Here is a 23,843-nt window from a genome sequence, read left to right on the forward strand (position 1 = left end):
GCACACGCATAGAATTGTGGGACATTGATGGCAGCTAAGGATACATCCACGCTGCCTTCACTGGCTTGATGCAGGTATCTCATGAGACAGGAAAGCAAAAATTTGGATTTGGACGCGCCTTGACGTCTTCCTACCTTGAATTTGCAGACCACGCAGAGCTGGGCACATCATGGCTGCGTCATGTGGCCAGCTCTGCATGAAGTCGACCACGCCTCTAGATTAAATTACGCATTTACAGAAATCCAGCGTGCGATCACGTTCCGACTGACTCGCGCACACTTCTTAGGACTCCACCTCCATAAAGGGCAGAGCGTTTAGTGGGCAACAAGTCATTCATACTTTATGAATTAGACCCGTCTTTAAATAATACACGAACGGCTACACAAAGCAATGATTTAGCCGTGTTTCTTTACGAGTAACGTTCATTTTTGTGCAGCGGAATCACTTGCACGCAGTTACACATATTGGCCCTTTTTGTTGAGCAGGGTTGTTATCTGGACCTTTAGTCAGACAGCAGCTGTTTTGTGCGTGTGTTGATCTGACAACAGTTGAAATACCTCCCACCAGCCATGCTCTATATACACTAGTGTGGCCGGGACATCCCTTCCCCCTCCACACTGCTGTTCATTTTCCTGAAGTGTTTCTAACTCCAAACTTTCCATTTGACTCACTATACTTGTTCTCAGCAGATCTGAAACTACTTTATCATTTCAAGAACGTATGAAATAGATGTTTGACTTGAAACACCTACATGGGTACTTTCTTGATAACACAAAACGTTACTATATTAAATACTGGAGAAATGTATAGTGACCTAAAAAAAAGTGTTGCCACCAGTTCAGTTTTGGTGGTGTAAATAAGCACATCAATAAATGTCCACACCTGCCATTTGAAGCCATTTTAATATTTACAGATATAAATCCTGGATATTTAAAACACCACGAGCACCTAGAACTACCCACCACCCCCACAAGAACAACTTTCCTGAAATACAGAAACACCTTTAGCTCTCACCACAAAGATGTCATTCTCAACATTTGGGACAGAAAAAATGTTCAACGCGTCCTTTTTTGAGACCCAAGCATTTTGCTTTTTCTCTGAAGCATGTCATTCAGTTTAAAAAAACAAACAAACAAAAGGTCTGATGCCTGGTTGTGTGGAAGGTTAATAAATGTGCAATGACTAGAGACTTGATACCTGAATAAAGGGCAAAGGAGGTGATAAAACCTAGTGATCCAATTACATGCGTTTTTTGTAGAATTACAGAGACTGGGACAGCAATTATGAGAAGTCATTTTAATTTATTCTGACATGCTAAAAGGGAATAAATTACACTTTTAGAGAATGCCCAGCTGTCAAGTATTTAAAGCTGGTTCTGAGGGAGTTTGGAGGTTAGGGAAAAAAAGCCAAGTTTCTTGTGTGCATTTCTTGTGGCTAAAGGCTGAGGAAAAAACAAACAAAACTGCTCTTGCCTCACAAGACCCAAAACTATATAGAAAAGAAACCCTCCAACACTTTTTGCATTAAAAAAAAGGAAATGAGCAAAAGATCGCTACTGAACAGCAGCGAAAAAAACTTGTTGCAGAGAAAGTCCCAGAGATATTTTACAAGAGGATCTGCTTCACCACAGGAAGAAGCAACGAAAAACCCTTCCCCAAAATTATCAATACAAGGGATAGACAACTCTATAAAACTGAAAAAGTATAGTTTTTTTCTGATTAAAAAAAAGATATATGCATATAAAATGGTAATGGGAAGGGTGGAGTGAGCACATTTTTCTCAAGACAGAACATGGAGGCTATCATAGCAATTAATCTTACGAATGGTTACCTTCTCAAATCAACATGAACATTTTCAAAAAAAAAAAAAAAAGAGAAAAACCCAGATCATTGATGCATACAATTGCCATCTAAGCAGTTAACATACAGGTTTAGTGATGCCTAATTTGTAATGAATATGCTTTTGTGGAGTTTATTCCTTTATTATTTTTTAGACTTCAGAATACCAAGTACAATATAGTTAATGCAGCGTTCTAAAGAGAAACCTAGTAGTCACTAGAATGTTTTTTTTATCTTCACATTAGAAGCTCTCTAGCACATCAGCAGGCAGAATTGTTTTTATCTTTTTAGAAAAAAATCCAATGTTTGCCTTGTAATTACTCGGATACATTTAAAACAACTTTGCTTGAGAAAAAAACTGAAGGACGACAATGTCTCAGATGTCTCCATTCTGACAGAAGAATGTCTGGGTTCATGCCACTCTTGGTGACGATAGATGAAGGGGTAACGGGGACAAAACTGCTCTTATGGGCAACCGAAAACTGAAGGAGGACCCCAAACTGCTTTCCTGAAGGAGAAAACTCGGGAAAATATTGGCATGTGCACACATATCCCCAGTGAGTCAACCACATTCTACAGTTTTCAGTTTCAAAGGAGGGGGTAAAAGTCTTAAGGAACAGGACAATAGAAAAGGCTACAGCTTCCAACTCCAAAACCAAGCCTGCTTTCTGTGTGAATATAGTATATACATACCAATATATAGATATATGCAGAGCATGTTATCTATATATACTGATTACATATATAGTATATGGAACAAAAGTTCTTTAACAGGAAAAAGGTTGCCCACAGTGCCTGGCAGGGTCTGGTGAATTTGATCCTAGATGCCGGGATGTGATTGGAAGGCAAATCCTGCTACGACCAACTCTGCTCTGCTTCATTACATTGTCTTAATGCTTAGAAACCTGCAAGAGACAGAAAAAGATGGGAGAGATAGAGAGGAGAGGGTTAAGAGTTAGCACCACAGAGCTGAATGGGTTTGAGCAACTGTAATCAATGTGGCCAACCCAGTCAGAGCATTATTCAATCCTGGAAGAGAGAAAGTGCACAGTCATCAGTCCCTCACTGCAGTAAAGTCCAGACTTGCTGCAGAGAATGAGGAAAACATGCGTGTCATCGAACGCAGGAGGGCTCATAGGATCAACTATCATTACAACGGCCGTGGGATTACCATCTCACTACATGAAGTCTCATTTACAGCTAGTATCTAGAAACTGCTTACCTGTTCTGTTAAACACTACAGCATACTGACTTCACACAATCTCAGTAGTTCTCAATGACCAAACCATGACTACAACACCACGCCCCTAAACAGATACTATAGGCCTTTATGCTAGTAGCCCTGATAGGTTCAGAAAGGAGGCAGACATAGCCTCGGTTTGTATAAAGTATAATAAATATATAAATATATATATATACACACACACACACACACACACACACACAAGTATAAGGATTTTTTTTTAGGTTTAGATTTAGATTTCAGATTTAGGTTCAATTTATTGTCATTGCACATGTACAAGTACAAGGCAACGAAATGTGACCTCTGCATTTAACCCATCCAGAGAGTAGTGAACACACGCACAGTAAGTGGTGAACACACGTACCCCCGGAGCAGTGGGCAGCTATCACTACAGCGCCCGGGGAGCAAGTAGGGGTAAGGTGCCTTGCTCAAGGGCACCTCAGTTGTTACCCGCAGGCCCTGGGAATCGAACCGGCAACCTTCTGGTCATGAGTCCGACTCTCTAACCATTAGGCCACAACTGTATAATTGCCATAACAAACGATTTCAAGTCACGAGCATCACTATACAACAAAAAAAGATCTCCAGATGTGTGACGCATGTTGAAATGTTTCCAGCGCAGCACTCTAGATGTCCTATTTTACAATCAATCGGCTTTTGCCCCAGGCAAGCAGTGAACAAAATCAAACAGGATAAAATGTACAAGGAATCATTTTAACATGGCAGTTGCAACATTACCAAGAAAGATATTGCTAATTTTCAGGAAAATAAGAAAATATATAGTTGCCTGTCTTCTAAAGGAAGTTAATTAAATAGGTGGTTTCAACCCTTATATGGCTAAAGCTTGTGTTTCATGTTTCAAAAGCCTCAAACAAGTAAGAGCCGTCTTTCAGGTTCTGCTTATTTATGTCACTGCTTGTGTCATTTATAGCTAATCCACAATGGAAAGTTGATCCAAACTGGTTGCCGAGTAACCGGATTGTTAAGTAATGAGCCGCTACTACTTGTCGAGTGTAGTTTCATATAGCTACAGCAGCCTTGACATTTCTGCAGACACAAATGGATGTTGGAACAGAGTGGGAAAAAAAGAGCGTGAAAGAGATGAGGATGCGGTCGACTAAAAACGTAGAGGACAAGATCTGCATTTATGGAGCCGAGAAAATATGCTGATTCAGTGCTCTCTGAACAAATATCACAACAAAGCAAAGCAACACAAGCTCACATTTGCCATGTCTGCTCTTGTGGACTTGTGCTGGTAGCAAAGAAACCAACATCAAATCCTGTGCAAATAAAGTTCTTACAAGGTCGAGCACTCCTGAGCTTTGCCACTTAAATTCTTGGCTGTGGCTTTACAGTGGCCTTCAAAAGGGCTCTTAAAGAGAGAGCGCGCTATTTCTTACATATCTTGGATCAATGGATTAATCTATGAATGTTTGATTGCTGCCTCTATCCAAATGCAACAATCATGTTTTTAAACAGGATGCATTGTGTGGTCTGTGTTTAAGAGGAGAGGTGCAATCAAACTAAAACAGCATGCACAAAGGATTAGTCCGACACCACCTCATCAGCAAGTGCTATTCTTAGTCCTGCCGCTTTTAACAGCAGTTGTTCTCTTGGTCTCTGCCTTAATTTGGGATGAACGTGGAGAAAAGCAGGAAGACCGTTTTGTTCTCAGTGCATTTATGAATGTTTCAAGATGACGTGCTAAACCACAGGGGTGTTCAAAGCAGTTTACAAAGCTTAACGTAACAAAAAATGGCTGCATGGCCTAACAGCAAATATTCAATTCTTTTATACAACCCTTTTAAGGGAAGAATATCTAGTTGCAACTGCCACATTAAAAATCCTAGTCATATCTAATGCTGGTATTAATATTTATCCACTCACACACACTAAAAATATCTGGCAGGGCTGTATTTTAAATCTAGCGTCCCAACTTTCCCACAGAAATCTGACTATACAGATGTGAAATTAAGGACTACACTAATTTTATCCCCCAAGAATGACTGTAACAATTAAAAAACAATTATTGCATTAAATAAGTGTATACAGTCAAGAGCATCTAACACCCATCTGCAATAAAGATTAGACCGAATACAGCTGTTGTCTCTCTTCAAAGCATGAAAGAACAGTGGAAGAGGAGTCTTTTCCACTTAACTGTGTCCTTCTAGGTGTCAAGCCTACTCCGCATTAGATGCACAGCAGATTTAGACTACACTAAAGCCTGCCATCTGACCAAGTCTACTTATCTCTAATGTAGTACGAAACGGACCGCATTTACTTATTAACATCACTTTCAATCATCAACAGTAAGTGAACAGATCTATCTTAGCAAACAGCATGTCTAGGTTTATAAACGATGACCATCCAAAAGCCCCAACAGAAATCCAGCAGGAGTTTCAACTTTTCATGCAGAGGCATGGACAGGCGATTGCTTTCGAAGAAGGGAGATCTATGTCTAGAATCACAAAAACATTACTGTTGAGTGACCACATGAACATTTCAGCAAAATACACAATAACACTTCCCCAACACCAAACAGAGAATAGTACAGTAAGAATCAATGAGCAGGTATAGAAATGACTCGGTCTTGGTTAGTCTTTGATTAGAAATCACTCCCACGTATCCATGTACAGTAGAGTTTGAGACCATTACAATTAAGACTACAAGTGTTAGATCCAGGAACAATGATTTGTAGAAATGTGTCAAACAGAGCATCCCATTTGGAAAAGGGTTAATTTAAGGGATGGTTATTTGACATTCGCAGAAAGACTATAAAGCCAACCCTTCGTCCCAGAGAAGAATAGACATTTTGGTTCAAAGTTAGTAGTCAAATTTCCCAAGGACGTCTTTGCTTTTGCACAACATACCAATTGGATTTATTTTTCTTTTTTTTTACTTTTGAGGGGGTGTGCATCCTTGAACTAACACCGTTTCTTTGTATTTCATGAATTTTGGGGGGAGCGAATGTTCCAAATCCACTTTTTTTACTAAATATGCAAGCAATTGGTGTCTCTGTTTAAGCGCTGAAAACGTCGCTTGGCTGTTTGCTACTAACCTTTCATGTTACTCTTGGGTTTGTCAGTTTGCTTGCCTGTGGGGGTTTGTGCCTGTTGCCCCTGTCCCCCTGAGGAGGCTGCTTGCTGTGCTGCTTTCTGCTTCAGCATGGTCCAGTCAAACGTGTAGTCATACTGGTGGTTTAGAGTCCTGAGGAAGACAGCGCGGTAGTGAGCACATATATGCATTAAGACATGGCAGCTACCAAAAATAAAATGTTTGCAACTAAAAGATGTTAAAATGACCTTCCACTGTCCCACTAATGTGACACTATTTGTGACCTCAGTGTCTACTATTTGGTAATCAAGTCATAACAAGCAAGTGTTGCTGGCCCTTATTCCGAGTTAAATAAGGCAATTGGCAAGCACCTGAAGAGAATGCGGAAAAGCTGACGCAAGTACATGTAGTCTGGTGCCTCTTCAAACCGCAACCCACGACAGTAGTTCAGGTACATGGCAAACTCAGCTGGGAACCCCTGGAGAAATACCCAAACAAAAACGTGTTATGAAAAGACAAAATGAGAAAGATCTATACAAAAACCTCAGAAACGTCATGTTAGCTTGACCTGCTCCTTTTCCTTGGGAATAGAGCATATTAAGAAAATCTTTTTTCCTATTTTAAGTTTCTAAAGGATAAGTACATCGTGTCCACTGTTAACAGGCAAATACAGTCATGCTGTGTAGAACAAGAATGAAAAGTAATGCACTTAAGATCAGATGTTTTATAAGCATCTTGAATTGGAAATTACTCAAATGTATAACAAACAATGTGTTAACATATTAACAAAATGTGCAAGTCCAGCAAGATGTCAAAATGTCTGAAGCATGTCTGCAGTAAAGCACAAGGTTGTGGATTTACATAGTGTTCGAGAGAATGCATATTTTCACATACCTTACACAACACCTCAACAGGGGTCGACATCTTTTTCTCACTAATCTTCTCATACTTCTGTTTCTTTGTCGCAGCCTGCGGGGAAAAAAAATAAATATTGCACATTTACTGCTCTGGTACTGACATGGTGGTTCAACAGTGTGCAATCTAGTGTTGTCACGGTACCAAAATTTCAGTAGTCGGTACCAATACCAGTAAAATTCCACAGTTCTCGGTACCAATTTCAGTACCAAAGCAAAACACCAGTACATGCTAATTGAAACAAAACTTTATTAATAAAGCTCACTGTTAATATAAATGTATAAAAAGCAGTGCCATTTTGTGTACATGAAGTGTACAAGTTAATTGTTGCTGAAACTGTTGGGTGCTCACTGGGGTCTTTCATGCTGATGAACATCATCCTCAGTTTGCTGCTGTAAAAGACAAATAGAATAAACTTCAGTAAGGCAACTGACTGAACATAAATGTATATGCAATATAAGAACAAACCTCAGTTTTTATAATGCATTTACACAAGATTACTTGCATTAAGGTAACCGTATATATTAAAATAATAAATGCAACAGATATATTTTTTTTGTTTAAATTTGGATTTTAAAACCTAATAGAGTTATCTATCCAAGAACATATATTTTTCTGACTTGGTGATATTAACATACACATTGCAAGTCAGATGTATTGTTTTCTAGCACATAGCTTTCGGATATATAAAATAAGTACTGTAAACCCCATCATGTCCTCCCATTTGTTTTACCCCCATTATAGTTATAAAAGCATTAAATGGTTAATAAGGACACTTGACTGGATTAGCATTGGCGCTAACAAATTAACATGCCAACAGGGACGTTTATTTTAATGTAACCTTTAATTTAACATATGATACAACATTCATAATGCAACCGCTAACAGAATTTGAAACTTACCGCTTATTCTCGTTCAAATAAATCCGGATGTTTCCTCCTTTCACCACAAAACTCCACTCGTTTTCTTCATGATATGCCTTAAATCTGAAATATTTCTGTGCACAGCTGTACGCAGCACAGCACATCTCTTGTGGATCGGAGCCGCGCTTATCCGCTCATCACGTCTTATTGCGTTTATAAAAAGTTTCCGACTGACAACCTGTCAGACAGCGCATCAGTACCTGGTTGACCCGGTACGTCGGTGGTACCGGGTCTTATGAAAATTAGGTATCACCAACTTTTTTACTTTTAGGTGCCATCTTGGACCCAAAGTACCAGGACTTTTGACAACACTAGTGCAATGCCACAGCACTGAGGGCCATAAATAAACCAGCTGAAAGAAGATTTACAGCACTTTTTCAGGCACCACCTTGTTGGCCTGTTTCATGTTGCCTTGTTTTTTCTATCCCCAGGCCCAGGGGGTAAATTATGTAATTGATTGGAGTAGAAAAACACTGATAGCTTACCTTCAGTCCTTGCCATGGCAGGCTGGTTCTGTTGAAGTACATCAGCACATATCCTAGCGACTCCATGTCATCTCGTCGACTATAAATAAAAACAATATACAAGCAAATCTGAGGGCAGGTCTTTTAAAAGCTTCAAAAATAATGTCCAAAATAGCTTAAGTAGTGTGCAGAATCTAAGCAGGGTGATTGAGTAAACCAACCCTAAATTGACTTGCTGACCACTGACATGCCACATGTCTCTAATGAACGGATAAATGTTGCCTATTAATCATGATGCTTATTATATGATTATGACATCAAGATGTCATGATACTAAAGTTAGGTTACCTCTCAACAAAAATAACTTTATAATGTTATGTCAGCACAGTATTGGCAAAGAGCAAAACTATACAGCCCAATGATCCAAATACAACGGAAACATAAGCTCATGGAATGCCATATAACGCACGCTGGTTATGAATTATTACCTCTGCTCAATGCCCAAGTGCGCGTTGATACTGGCATAGCGAGCTGTGCCTGTGAGATTTTTGTCTTCTCTGTATGGTATGTGCTGTCGTGTCCTGTTGTCTCTGTATTTCTTGGCCAGACCAAAGTCAATGAGGAACAACTATACAAACAAAGTGAAAAGAGAAACACAAACATGGGAAATTCATTTTAAGTACCATATAGAAACAAGACAGACAACATCGCAAACTTTTTTCATTTTCTTCCAACTTCCCGCTGTGCTCTTCCCCATGAACTCTAGCCTCTCTCTTGGACCTCAGAATTAAGAAAATGCAGGTGCTGGTCATATAATCATCAAAAAGTTGATTTATTTCACTAATTCCATTCAAAAAGTGAAACTTGTATATTATATTCATTCATTACACACAGACTGATATATTTCAAATGTTTATTTCTTTTAATTTGATGATTATAACTGACAACTAATGAAAATCCCAAATTCAGTATCTCAGAAAATTAGAATATTACTTAAGACCAATACAAAGAAAGGATTTTTAGAAATCTTGGCCAACTGAAAAGTATGAACATGAAAAGTATGAGCATGTACAGCACTCAATACTTAGTTGGGGCTCCTTTTGCCTGAATTACTGCAGCAATGCGGCGTGGCATGGAGTCGATCAGTCTGTGGCACTGCTCAGGTGTTATGAGAGGCCAGGTTGCTCTGATAGTGGCCTTCAGCTCTTCTGCATTGTTGGGTCTGGCATATCGCATCTTCCTCTTCACAATACCCCATAGATTTTCTATGGGGTTAAGGTCAGGCGAGTTTGCTGGCCAATTAAGAACAGGGATACCATGGTCCTTAAACCAGGTACTGGTAGCTTTGGCACTGTGTGCAGGTGCCAAGTCCTGTTGGAAAATGAAATCTGCATCTCCATAAAGTTGTCACTATCAGAGCAACCTGGCTCTCATACACCTGAGCAGTGCCACAGACTGATCGACTCCATGCCACGCCGCATTGCTGCAGTAATTCAGGCAAAAGGAGCCAACTAAGTATTGAGTGCTGTACATGCTCATACTTTTCATGTCATACTTTTCAATTGGCCAAGATTTCTAAAAATCCTTTCTTTGTATTGGTCTTAAGTAATATTCAATTTTCTGAGATACTGAATTTGGGATTTTCATTTGTTGTCAGTTATAATCATCAAATTAAAAGAAATAAACATTGAAATATATCAGCTGTGTGTAATGAATGAATATAATATACAAGTTTCACTTTTTGAATGGAATTAGTGAAATAAATCAACTTTTTGATGATATTCTAATTATATGACCAGCACCTGTACTTACTTGGACATCTGTAAAGCTGTAAAATTGAAGAATAACACCTGCTGATATGCTTACATACATGAGAAGTACGGCTGCATTGTATGAATCTTTCATTTGTGACACGCTAACATACCTAGACGCTACCGTCCAGAAAGTGCCTTGCCCAATGTTTTTACTGAGGCAGCAGTCATATTGTAAAGCATCTACTCAGCCATGCCACTGTTTGCTAAAAGGATTTATAACTTATTTCTCCCATCAAGGAAATTAGCTACACCAACCATGAGATTCATTTAGATGGTTCTTTTAGAGTTCAAGCAGGGAAATGTTTTCAGTCAATGCTTACTAGAAATCCATAGATTGTTACAACCACTTAGCTATTAGCCACTTCCTCTTTAACTACAGTCTTAAATAAAAGCACACCATAAGAGAGCACCCAAAATTACATAAACTCTTGTAATACAACTTTGAAATGTATAATAAATCGTAAAAATATGACAGGACACAAAAGAAAGTTTTCCTATATACAATTTAAAGGTAGTGCCACATGTTTCATGCATTCTGACTTCTTTACAATGTTAACATGATGGTCACTTTCAAAAAAAAAAAAAAAATAATTATATATATATATATATATATATATATATATATATATATTATATATATATAATATATATATATATATATAGTATTTCTGTGCTCGATACACTCCCCCAGCGTTCGTATAGGTTTCGTCAAGTATTTTTTTCAAACATGAAATTCCCTTACGTAACAACTTTTCTTAGTCCCTTATTGGACAATTCTCCCAGAAAACACACACGTGTCAACCCACGAGAGCGAGATGAAAGAGCACGCCCACGCGTCAACCAGGGAGAGCGGGAGAAGGAGCATGCACACACGCCAACCAGCAAGAGAGAGAGCACTGTGTTCACGAAGTTCAGCTGAGTTTGTTTGTTCACTGCATTTCGGTGAGGAATGTTATATAAACTGTGGATATAACACTGGATTTGGAGATCGTTTGAAACCGATAGATGGCGCGGTCCCAGCGCTAAAAGATGCCGGACATGAACCACATGCGATAAGTGAAACTATAATATGTCTGTTTTGTTGGCAATCGGCGCGTATGTGCATTATGTAAACAACGCAAATTTTTTTGTGAATCAACAGTTATGCAGGGATAATGATGTTTTGTGTGCTCGTGCTGTAGTCCCGCCCCCCCGTAGGCGTTGAGGGCTTGTTTGTTTTCAGAAATAATCGGACAGCATTATCTGTCTTTTGCAAATGTGATCAAACTAAAGACACTTCTAAGATATGAAGTATGCAGTACTACTCTATAGGTACTCAAGATTAATATGAGATTGGCAGAAACTGCGTGTGTTACGTCAGCTTTAAAAAGAGTGCAAAATTATTCACTCTGAAATATAAGGTATGAGTATTTGGCCATTAAAGCCCATAGCAACATGACATTTTATCATTTTAACTGCATGTCAATGTTCTAACCGATACAAACAACCTGAGATTTTACGAGTTAATACACCCCCACACATGTGTTTTTGTTGAATTTAAACTTTTTAACAAACATTTGGACAAGGGATTCCTCACACCTGAGCCATCAGAAAAATACAGGTCATTAGTAAACAAGCACATCTCAATACAACATGTTCAATTTTCTAGCAAGAGTTCAGAGATCAAGCACAGCACAACGTACATGTGGCTTTGTTGTGCAATTGGTTGCATCTTGGCAACATTGTTAGTGGAAAATCTCCACAAATTTAGAGAATTCAGGTAAACCATCAATTTTCCAATAAAACATGAAAATCATCCCGTACCCCTTTAAAACACTTTAGGACTGAGAACAATTTTAGAACTAGGAGTACAAATTTAACATTCACTCACAAAGTGACATGACCTTCGTCCCCCTGTACAAAGATGCCTGTAATTTGGATTAGGATTTAATCTATTTCTGTTTAGCATGTGTGTCTGGTTTGATGCCAACAAACGTTAATGGTTATTGTTCAAAATAAAAAAATAAAAATGGAAAGACAAAACGCAAGAAAAAAGAATTTTGGGGGATTATTAGGAGGTGGTTGTGGGTTCAGACCTGGTTTAATCCTGAGAAAGATGGGTCCTGAGAAGAACTAACAGCCAAGCTTCTTTTCCTCTTCCCCACTGGAGATTCTAAACACTGAACAGACAATAGAGGGTGCAGTGCATCAAACAGTATTGCTGACAACCGCACAAGGCCAGCGCAGACAGGCAACACCAAGGCTCAGAAAAAGAACGTGAGGAAGAGCAGAAGGAGGGGAAGAGACAGCCTATGGCAATCCTTCATCCACCAGCAAGCATCCTAGCTAAAAGTCAAAGGAGGCTCTGCTAATGGCAGACGTCTTCAGATAAGACTACGCTCGGATACTAGTCAACAGTTTTTTTCAGACCAAATGCAGGGCCTGCTTGCTTCATTGATTTTTTGGCAAGTGAGGCAAACTATACATAGCATCTCTGACCCAAGGGTTTAATCTTATATATACCAATTTTCCCCAAGCCTGATTCTCTTTTTTGACTTTGCAATGGCTTTTTCTATAAACATTCCGCAGCATTTAACACTAGCTGTGCCATTCAGTGATGAACCAATTGGCTAACCAAAGTGTAAATGAGACAAATGGCACAACTAGGGTTAAGAAGGGCAAACCATTCTTCGCAATGGGCACCTGTTTAAAAAATTAGGCATGAGAAACTTTAAGAACAAAACCCACCAACCAAAACTCAGCCCCACCCCTTTAAATGGCTTGTGACTCTATGAAGAGAGAAAGATAAAAATTGCATTGGACCACAGTAAGGAAGAGGCTAGAATACTCTGGCATGTGTAGAGGCCAAATCAGGTAAGGATGAAGCTCTGAAGAACTAAAAAAAGCATGAAGTTTAAGAGGTGCATGACTTAACCAGCATGTTACTGCAAAAACAGTTTTAGTTTAGATACAAAAGACAAGATGGGACAGCTTCTGTGAAAGTGACATTAGAGATTCAATAGAGCAGCTCAGGATAAAGCAATAAAACGAGCTATTAGTTTACAATGGTGCCGAGCAGAGTACGGTTATACACAATGCGACAGAACAACTGTTTGGAGAGTGAAGGACTAACCCAAGTATGTGCTGGGATAAAATACTCTTAAAATATGCTGTAACAAACGCAGGAATACTGATAAGCTTGTTTTGCATTTGAATCTGGGTTTGCTTAAAAGGTACTGCTAAACATCACACTGCATTTACAAATCACTCACAAATGCTACCATTTTTAGACACGTGGAGCTCATGTCACCTGTTGGCCTTCATCATTCTTGGTCAAGACATGACCACATGTTTTAGTCTATCCCAAGCTATGGGTGTTCTTCATGAAAAAGTGTACTGGGAGTTGGATCAAGAGTGGTTATGATCGTATGAGAAATGTTAGAAGGTAAGCAGAAAGCAGTGAATGTGTGAGTGGAGAGGCCTTTTGACTCCACAACGAAATAGTGGGATCTGCAAAGCAATAGCTAAATCTTCTCACAGGCTGAGTTCAACTGCATTTCTAATGTAAGATTTTCCAGAGAGGATGTCAAAACCTACGTATTCAAAAGCTGGCGTGTGCATCCAAAGTTTTAGTAAAAAAAAAAAGTGAATTTCACATGTATGTATAAAAACAAAAGCTTAAGGCTGGCATTCACACAGACACACAATGGTAAACATTTATTCCAGAAAGCACCGCCAAAAATGGTAATACAGGCTTCAACCGAAATTTTTGTTGTCTTTTTCAAAACTGTTAGACAAGATAACCAGAGCTTGTACTGGGAGGTCATTGTTATATTCACATCATGCTTTAACTTTGCCAAATGTTGCCTGTCTGCAAGGGCTCAGAATTACGAATTATCTGAAACAAAATAAAAATCAGGCAACTTCTATACATTTGAATAGAGATAAAACAGTGCAAAGCACTTCAAAAGCTTCTCGGCCAGAGGGAGAAAGAAATTTAAATAAAAACAAACAACCACAAGTCACATATCATACACAAGTTCCATTTTTGAGGTGTGAAAGGCATACAATCCATGCCCACAGATGTACACAGCCAAACCATCAGGTGATTGCAAAACTACCAATATGTTAAGCTGTAAACACTGTGTCTAATGAAAGCTAGTACAGGGTTTCTGCAGGTTTCACAAAGTCAAATTTAAGACTTTTAAAGACCTTTTTTTGAACATTATTAATTAAATTTAAGACCTGTATCACAACTAGGGATGTAACGATTACCGGTTTACCGTGATAACGTCCAACGGTTAGTCTTACCGCATCATATTTTAATAACCTTTAAACCATACCAGTGTTACGGCTTGAAAAACCCTGTTCAGCATCAAAGTTATCAAGAGTACAAAGTAGATGCAACATGAAACGTGGATTTTGATCATTTATGTCAGCAGAGTAAATCAGGAGTATTGACATTCGGAACAAAATAACGTGAGACATTACGTGAGATATTCACGTCTGCTCCTGTGAGTTTGTGACGACAGTGCTTCACTAATTAGGACTTTAATCCAAATATGTGCACATTTGTGGAAATTTATACATACTGACACACGTTTACTTCATATTTCTTTATACAGACAAATCATTTCTATTCATTTTTCATTAAACGATGAGATCTGATGAGTTTGAAACTCTGTTCAGCTAGTTTCTTCTGCTATGAGCACAGATGTAATGCCGCTTTCTCCTGGGTCCTGAAGTACACCATGTTTCACTCAACACACGCAGACAGATGATTTTCTAAATTGTGTTGTGTTTATATGAAAATCTGATTTAAGGTTGTTTAATCTGAACTAGGAAACGTTTACCTCATGCCCCCAACGTGCCGTGACAAATGTTATTTATTTGATGTAAATCAAACAAAAGTATATTTACAGGTGAACTCAATATCAAATTTTGTTTAGAAGTACTTTTTTGACATTCCCAGAACATGTTAATAAAGCCGTGATCATATTGATAATCGTGATGAAGTTGTTCACTATAACTGTGATCTGAAATTTTCACACCGTTACAACTTTATTCACAACATAAAAAACGCACATCCAACATTCCCAGATCAATTGCTTTCTTGCATACGAAGAAGAAGGCTTCAAAAACGTTGTTAGCAACTGGGTTTAGCCAAGCCTTAAACTCAGTTCTTTCAAGCCATGAACACAAAACGTACAGTTCAGATCATAGCACAGACTTTGTGTCACGATTCGGATCATTTTTCAGATCAGCAAAAAATCTGACTTTGCTTTTCATTTACCTAGTGTTTACATGAAGTGTTTCTGAGAATGTGTGTGTGGGGAGAATTTTATTAGATTTACAAAACATGTTTCTAAAATATATTTGCAGAAACTTGTCATTCATAACTACTTATAAGTTTAACTCTTAACATACTTGTATTAAATATGGGCAGTTTTAAGAAGTGAATGTGAAGTGAAAATTGCAGCAGATTAAGTCCTGATACAGAGAAAGTTCTAAACCATTATCTTCCAGGCTACATCATGTATACAATATTTTAAAGAAACAGACAATGTGTATACCTAATGGGTTTGGCACAAATGTGCAGTGAGAGTAAACATCTGTATATGTCGGATGGTTTTTTAGAGATCAGATGGAAAGCTTCAAGGTTTCAGTAGCTTCAACTTCTAGTACACAGTAACGTACACACACACACACACACACACACACACACACACATTTACAGCTGCGGATCCTTTTCAAATGCGTTACTGTATTATGATCGATCAACGCATCAAAACTACCACAATGAACTTGACGCGTGCTTGCTCATAGTATTATTATGGATCGCTTATAGTGCAGACCCCGCCAAATATGCGAAAATGCATTTTTATACTAAACTCACCAACAGAGCACATGCCTATAAACGTCGTTCATTTGTCTTTCATCATTAATCCGTGGGTCACATGTGTTCTGAACCATGAGATGTAATCCATACGAATCACGGGTCAACTATGATCCGTTTAACCACTACTAAATAAAATCTGTTTCATGTCTGTGGTACAATGTGAAAGAAACTCATGCCAATAACACGAAGTTGATTGGCTGCAATCTACGTTGCATGTTGGTCTCCTTTGTAGTCATAATGCAGCTAAAGCTCTTGAAATGCACCTGTTTGTAAAAAAAGAACTACAACACCACAGAATCAAACGGAAGCATTTCAATGAGCATTAGAGGTAGACTTACGTGGCCGAAGGAAAATTAAGACCCGTTTAAAATGATTTAAGACCTAGAACACAATACTTCAGTGAATTTAAGACTTTTTAAGGCCTAAAATTTTGATTTTGGAATTCAAGACTTTTTAAGACCCCGCGGAAACCCTGTAGTAGTTTTAAATATCCGGTCCTTAGATTTCCCACCAAATATTCTTTGTACAACCCAACCATCTCAAATAAGCAAAGCGACATCCAACGTAAATATTACAGGCTCAGAGGACAGTGTTCGTCCATGAGAAAAGGGCATTTCAAGAATACAGGAGGGTGGTTTTAACCTTAAGTCATGACATCTCTCCTATCTCGAAATAACAGGAAACCACAGAGATCTGCAGATTTAACACTAACTGCATTTTGAGATTTACAGCCGAAAGTCCCTGTCACTTTTAAAAGGATAACATTGATTGTCTTTCATTAAAAAAAGGAAATGGTTAGAAGTTTACCTTATTACAATGACGGCCAATACCCATTAAAAAGTTGTCTGGCTTGATATCTCTGTGGATGAAGTTTTTTGTGTGCACATACTCGATTCTGCTGATCATCTGTGAAAGCAAAATAATGAGGCAAAATTCAGGCCACAGCACACTTTAATAAGGTTAGTAAAACACACAAATAATCAAACCCCCCCCTATTCATTTTTAAAGGAATCCTTACACTCAATCTCACCTGATCTGCAAGCATTAGAACAGTTTTCATTGTAAATCTGCGAGAACAGAAGTTAAAGAGATCCTCCAGGCTTGGCCCCAGTAGGTCCATCACTAGGACGTTATAGTCCTTTTCTTGGCCATACCACCTGAAAAACAGCATGACACATCGATCAGCACCAAAAATTGCATTTCGATTACAAATCAATTTTTTGTGTAGAAAGCTATGCTGTGACTTCTAAAAACAAAGTCTGAGTCTATATCAATAACTTCAGTGATGCACGACACGTTTACATTATTAGATTAAGTTTGATCAATTTAAGCTGCTTAAATTGAACTTAGCTGAAACAATGCAAAAACATCATTCTTATCAATTAAGGAAGCGAGTTAAGCGGCACACCCTGCAGACAATGTCATCCAATATATCCAGCTTGGTGACATGTCTGTGTGTAGAATCCATACACTTTTCGCTGAGAAAGGTTGTGACTTTTATACTGCCCCATTTGAGTATTCAATCATTTTGTAATTACTGTACACCAAATATTTGTACTTCAAAAAGTATTTAATAATACCACCAATATGCAGCACAAAAATCTTCCATCAAACCACTTACAGGCTATTCCATCAGAATCAACTGTGAAAGTTATATTAACCAAAACATAAGTACAGTTTATAAAATGGCATCCAAGTAGCTTTTATAAACTTTAGGGCACTGGATATAAATCCACACAACCAAGCAGGTGGAGGTTCAAAAGATCCTCACATTTAGCTAACACATTGCTACAGCAGTCGCCAAGCAACCACCGTGCTAGAGTCTCCCAAACAAAGAGGTATTGTGGAGACAAGGTGCAGCAGTAGACGAGTGTCTGTTCAGCCATCTGTGCCAGCAAACCAACATCTACGGTTTAATAACAATAAGTGTACTTTGAACTGCAAACACACTCCTAAACTTTACAATATCTCAGCAATAGCCACTTATAGCAACTGGCGATAACATTATTTTGCAGCGATCCACTTATAACTGTCAAGCTTGATTTTCAGATGGAAAATGCAGACAACGTAACGCCAATGACAACCGTTAAATTCCTTTAGAATTAATCAGAAAAATGTTTTTGAATCTGAAATGTATTTGATAACATTGATCAAATGATCTAAAACAAACCACAGAAAAGAATCTAACATCTGAAACTTCATTAGTATTCACTCATAAGCAATGTCCCACTAGTTTAAACCAACTTTGTTAGCTTAACACTGCAATGACATTATGAAGATTACTCAAATAACACCTAACTTTCCTAAAATGGTTACAAAACTCAATGGCAGCAGTAGGGATGCTCATATTGACCGGTTAACCGTTAACCGACCGTTAAAATTTTGACCGGTTAATACTATCAGTTAAACGATTAAAAAGGTATGTTTATTTTAAGTCTAATAATATTTTTTAATAATCAAAATAATTTCATAATACGTTTTTAAATGACTATTAAATCGTACATGTTTTTAGTTTTCTGTTTGGTGAAAGAAAAACATGCTAAGCATTAACTCACGGAGCGTGCAGACGCGTGCGACTAGGTGTAAATGCCCTCCAAAACGTTTTCAAAACAGATTAAAATCCGATCACACAAATCACTTGACGAAACAGGACACGTGCAATTCATCCTATTGTTGAGGCCACATTTGTCAGGGCTTTACTCCTCCACACGGAGTACCACTGCCAGCTTTGCTCCAGCTCAAATTCTTTGTTTTAAATGTAGACACGGGCCAATCGCGCCCACAATGCGCTGTGACATTCTCTGTCTTCCTGTCATGTCTACTGCTCAGCAAAGCTAATAGCAGAGCTACTGCAAGGGAATTTCGGTGCTAGCCATCTATTTATCCTTTACATAAACTTATCTCGGATGCTTAGCATAGGCTGCCCGTGCGCTTTGGAAAGGAGAAGAAAACAGCGAGACCAGTGGTTTCCCTGCCTTCTTTTAGACATGACGTAAAAATACGAATGTGAAATATGAATAAGTAATAAATAATGTTTGTATTTTGGGTGGTATAGCAGATCGGATTTATATATGTTTAGCTGATGGAAAGCAAATGTGAATGCAGGTGCTGTTGTTTATGTATTCGTTATGCTGCTGTTTGCATGTTAAAATAAATCTGTGAAAATAATTGTGTATATTTAACGTGTCACAGACCCTCGTCAACTGTAGCTGTGTCTCATTTCGAAGTCTGCATCCTCTGGATGTCGCATGCGAAGGCGTATGCGGCAGACAAATGCGACTCCGGAGGACGCAGCCTTCGAAATGAGACGCAGCATGTATTTTTTAAATTCCAATTTATTATTAGAATCTCATCGGTTAACGGTTAATGTTCGGATAACGAGTGTCGGTTCTTGGTTAGGGAAATTAACCGAAATGAGCATCCCTAGGCAGCAGTAATCTCTTTCTTACGGAAACTACAGGCCTTCCTGTGGGATGCTCATTTCCTCTTATCAAAGCAAAAACTGAAGGAAAGGCTAAACAAAACAGAAGTGAAGCTACAATACGGTTGAAGATTTTCCTTAAGATGTAACTTCCAACACATGCAAGTTTAACTATAAGCAACTGGTGTTGGTGTGCATTTACAATAAAATGAAGCAGGGAAACACTTTCCTATGATTGAGATTACATAAAAGACTTTGAAGAGCACATGAAGCTCTTTTCTTTCATTAGCAAACGCAATAAGTGGTTTTAGGGAGTGTGGGGGAGGGAGATCTTCCCTGTGTCTCGATCAGCTCCCTTGCTCCCGAGGTTGTGAATTAGTATATCGTATGCATGGGTTCGGGCACTGGCTGGTAAGGACACTGGCTGGTAAGGACACTGGCTCACTTCACATTGGGACCCTGTACCCTTATTTTCATGTGACGTGACTGCTTAAGCGCATTGTGATACTTCACAGCTGGTTTTAATTAACCAAGGGAGCATGATGCTCACTGGGTTTGGCGTTGCATTGTGGGAATTTTTAGGGAACGAACATTTCAGTGCACTGGAAGGATTTTGCCATTGAGACGCCCTTAAAACGGCCGACTCCCTGATCAGTGCCCTGACTACTGAACAAGGGAGCTGATTGAGACACAGCCCTTGTGTGACAGGTTTTTCAAGCTGTAGTACCTAGTGACTGAAACCAGACTTTTTACACATCCTTTCTGGTGAGAACTTTAATTTAGTAAAACAACATAAATGAATGTAACGTTCACTGTCATTACACCTTAAGGTGGTTAATAAGCCTGCTGGCTGTGGCTGCTAAAGTTAAATTCACAATAACCTAACAACATATTAAAGAGTACATAACTAGGGATTTTTAAGGTCCTACTTTGGTTTATGGAGTGTCCTACAACAAGTTTATGTACATAGGTGTAAAAACACTTATTCCATAATAATAGGTAGTTATTAATTTATTTCTTGACTGACTCTAAAATGATTCGTTCTGTGATTAATCTGTCTAATCGCCTCCTTTCCGCTAGCCTAGTCTGATGTGATTGGTCAGATGGTCTAGTCTGCTGTGATTGTTCTGCCGCGAATGACGCTCGCGAGCTACAGTGTTTGGGGAGAAAAGTGAAGTTTTCACGGGCAGTCCTAGCAAAATGTAGGCGGGGACTATATGTAGTGACGTTAATCCACAGCGGTTCGCGAATCAGACTAGGGACGTCTCGTTTCCATGATTCAGAGTCGACTCCCTTTTTTCAAAGCCAATAACTTGGTTATTCATTCACCTTCGGATTTACAACTTGACAGACTGCTTACTTTCAAACACGGCAACATTACACACTGCATGAAATGTAATTTTCATGATCTCATGTTGTGTACTCTTTAACAAACCTAAATCACAAATAGCAAACAAGCACTAGAAAATTTACAAAACATCATTGTTTTAAACATTGTTGAGAACACCACCATAAATTTAGCAAACAAAATCATTCCAAAGTCTGAGCACATATATAATAAGAGTAATTTAATTTCAACTGCACAGGGTTAAATAACTATGTCGAGGGGTTAAGATTTAAGCCAAGCTGCTGTCAGCATGAAATGCCATAGAATAAAAACAACCAAAAGCACTCTGCAATGGCAGTTCATTGATAAACAGGACATACAAAATATTCAAGATAACATTAATCTCTCAGGTTTTGCCAGATGGATTACAATTCACAGGTACAAAACATTATGGACAACATATCATAGAAATTAGGGTTTTTAAGTACTATTTAACAAGTACTAACTGCAATGGTATAATAACGTTAAGTTTAAGTCAATAATTACAAATTTACTTAACATTGACCAAACTACAAGAGCTTACACAAACGAAAGAAAACAAACTTAGATTTAAAAATGAAAGCTGTAATTAAATTTAACCATGTTAATAAGAATTGATAACACCACCACCAATAAACTTTAACCCGAGAAAGACTTTAGCAATCGTTGTCTAAAACACGTGACGCCTAAAGTGCGTCATGTACCTTCAATGACAAAATCCCAAACTTAACAAATATGGCAAACTCTACAGTTTAAACCTGACCTGTTTTAAATCGAACAAGAAACACTGCGTTTTATAATCTTTAGACAACTACTGGAAGCATCTGACTAAATATCAGTCATAAATTAGAATAAAACTATATGGCATTACACACACGAATCTTAAAAGGCGTTTTTGTTATGTATAACAGAGATAATTTGGCTCAGTCACCTTGAGAACAGAGAAACTGTCTCACTAGGCCCTGAAACTTGTTTCCTCTCATCCGCCATTTTCTGATCGAGAGGGAGGACATATTGAACAAACACAACAAAAGAGCAGCGGCCATTTCCCCACTCACGTCTTACTCATTACTCACCAGCACACAAACACGCAATTTATGACCAAATGCAACTCATTACACAGCATTAGACCCTTATAAGAACAGTTAATGGATTTAAAGACATTTTACTATCTCTCTTGTATAAAGAAGCGCTAGCGCTAATGATCATGCTAGTTAGCTTCTCAGCTATTTCACTGTATACATTTCATTTGATCGATGTACAGATGTTTAAAATGGTCGTGGGGCTCAATAATCCGAAAACCTAACGAGTATTGTGCATTTATGGATGCGTACTTTGTACTCGACCCGTTGCTTTCGATCTTCTGCTAACGTTAGTCATCCAACCCAGACAGACCAATCTCGTTCAGCTAACACCACAGCCCGCGATAAAAGGTCATGCAATCAAACTTCAATTTAATTTAACATTTGATCAGGCTTTATTTATTCAACTGTACTGACCTGATGTGTGGGATCCCGACTCCACCCTGGAGAATTTTGTACAACTTGCTTTCATAAAGGAGTTGAGGATGTCTGGCTTTCTGTGACTCCAATTTCACGGCTACCTCCTGAGAATTTTAAAAACGACCATTTCGTTATTAATTTGTACCATACAAACGATATTTAAATCCGGAAACAAAGTAATTGTTACTGGTTTATACAATCCCTATATTTAATAACGTTAACTGTTACCTCTAACATCAGCAAACAATAATAATATACAAATATTACAACTTGACAAACTTTCATGGACATGGTGACTATATAGGCTGCGATAATTTGATTTGTTATGTCCAGAATGTGTTTACCAGGAGAGCTAAAAAAAATCAATCATACCCAATTCAGCATAAGAATTAAACATCCATTTCATCTTTACCTCTCCATTTGTGATGTTGATTGCCAAATAAATGTCACCAAAGGACCCAGATCCGATTTTTCGAACAAGCTTGTATTTTCCACCGACTATAAATTCGGCTTTAGAGCCACTGCTGCTGGCCATGTCCTAAATAATCCGAGAAATTATCTGAAAGTGAGCGAAAGGGTGAGGTTTAGGGGGGTTTCTCTCACTTGAAGATTCAGTCCCGTAGAAACAATGCTAACGTTAGCTAGCTCAAAAATATATCTTCTTCGTTAGCGGTGTCCTTAACAGCTCACAACGACGAAACTGAGATGATAGCGGACATTGGTTTCAAAAGGACAATTGATGTCTTGACATCAAAGTAAAAAACAGGACTATTTCCCCTGAGGATGTGGCTCTTTTTTCTGTTGAGCAGTCCCCCGAATAACGTTAGCTGACTAGCAGCTTAGCCTTATAGGACACGGAGTCGACGTCCTCGACGCTTTCGTCAAATCACCTCGCTCTGATGAACGATTTTTCTTCTTAACGATGTATTTTACCCCTTGGTCGAACGTACATCAAGACGACCGACGTTTAAGCGCTGAAGAAATTTAACGTTAGTGAGTCGCTGCTTTCTTCTCAAAGCGCAACCCACTCACTTCTCCATCTTGTCCGCCTCGGCGTGAACAGATTTTGCTGAGCTGAAAAGAGAAACGAGACCGCGCTAAAGCGCGCTGCCGCGGGCAGGGGAGGGGTTCATGCGTGATGTCAGCGGGGCTGCGGAAACGCGCACAGTGAAATAGTTTATAGTAGGGTCAGTGCACCAGTTTTGTCCTTTTAAATGAAGGGAGCTGCTTTATAAATTCACTCCTAAATTAACACACAAAAATGATAACAAATCGAAGGTACGCAATTAGAATAATCAAAACCAGTAAAGCTTCTGAAGAATTAAGTTAGTATTTCACAGAATCCCGTTTACATGACCATGAAAGTAGTTTCTACCGAATTTACGTGTCTCGCGATGATTAGTCGGTAACGCGCGTTGATGACTT

The 23,843-nt window shown here is 38.6% G+C and overlaps 1 protein-coding gene across 3 annotated transcripts; it reads right to left on the bottom strand.

Moving 5' to 3' along the window:
• Positions 1-883: 883 nt before the first annotated feature.
• On the bottom strand, positions 884-23,504 carry csnk1a1 (casein kinase 1, alpha 1). Of its 3 annotated transcripts, none has more exons than XM_057349030.1 (11): positions 22,831-23,504; positions 22,416-22,522; positions 17,160-17,286; positions 16,937-17,035; positions 12,327-12,410; positions 8,926-9,065; positions 8,459-8,537; positions 7,030-7,104; positions 6,507-6,613; positions 6,140-6,288; positions 884-2,743 (listed from the first exon to the last, which is right to left on the bottom strand). In XM_057349030.1, the coding sequence occupies exons 1-11, from the start codon at positions 22,951-22,953 to the stop codon at positions 2,736-2,738; spliced, it is 1,098 nt and encodes a 365-aa protein (XP_057205013.1). In that variant the 5' UTR covers positions 22,954-23,504; the 3' UTR covers positions 884-2,735. The 3 variants fall into 3 exon arrangements, with proteins under 3 accessions (XP_057205013.1, XP_057205014.1, XP_057205015.1); XM_057349031.1 differs by having other exon boundaries at positions 6,176-6,288; positions 22,831-23,503; XM_057349032.1 differs by lacking the exon at positions 12,327-12,410 and having other exon boundaries at positions 22,831-23,503.
• Positions 23,505-23,843: the final 339 nt, after the last annotated feature.

Source organism: Triplophysa rosa, linkage group LG13, assembly GCF_024868665.1.
Source record: "Triplophysa rosa linkage group LG13, Trosa_1v2, whole genome shotgun sequence".
In the NCBI taxonomy this organism is placed as follows: domain Eukaryota; kingdom Metazoa; phylum Chordata; class Actinopteri; order Cypriniformes; family Nemacheilidae; genus Triplophysa; species Triplophysa rosa.

Coding starts and splice junctions, on each gene's coding strand:
- csnk1a1 (XM_057349030.1), bottom strand. CDS start 22,953: ATGGCCAGCAGCAGTGGCTCTAAAGCCGAATTTATAGTCGGTGGAAAA. Junction 17,036..17,159: donor TTCTAATGCTTGCAGATCAG/GTGAGATTGAGT, acceptor TTGCTTTCACAG/ATGATCAGCAGAATCGAGTA. Junction 8,538..8,925: donor CACTTGGGCATTGAGCAGAG/GTAATAATTCAT, acceptor TTTTATTTATAG/TCGACGAGATGACATGGAGT.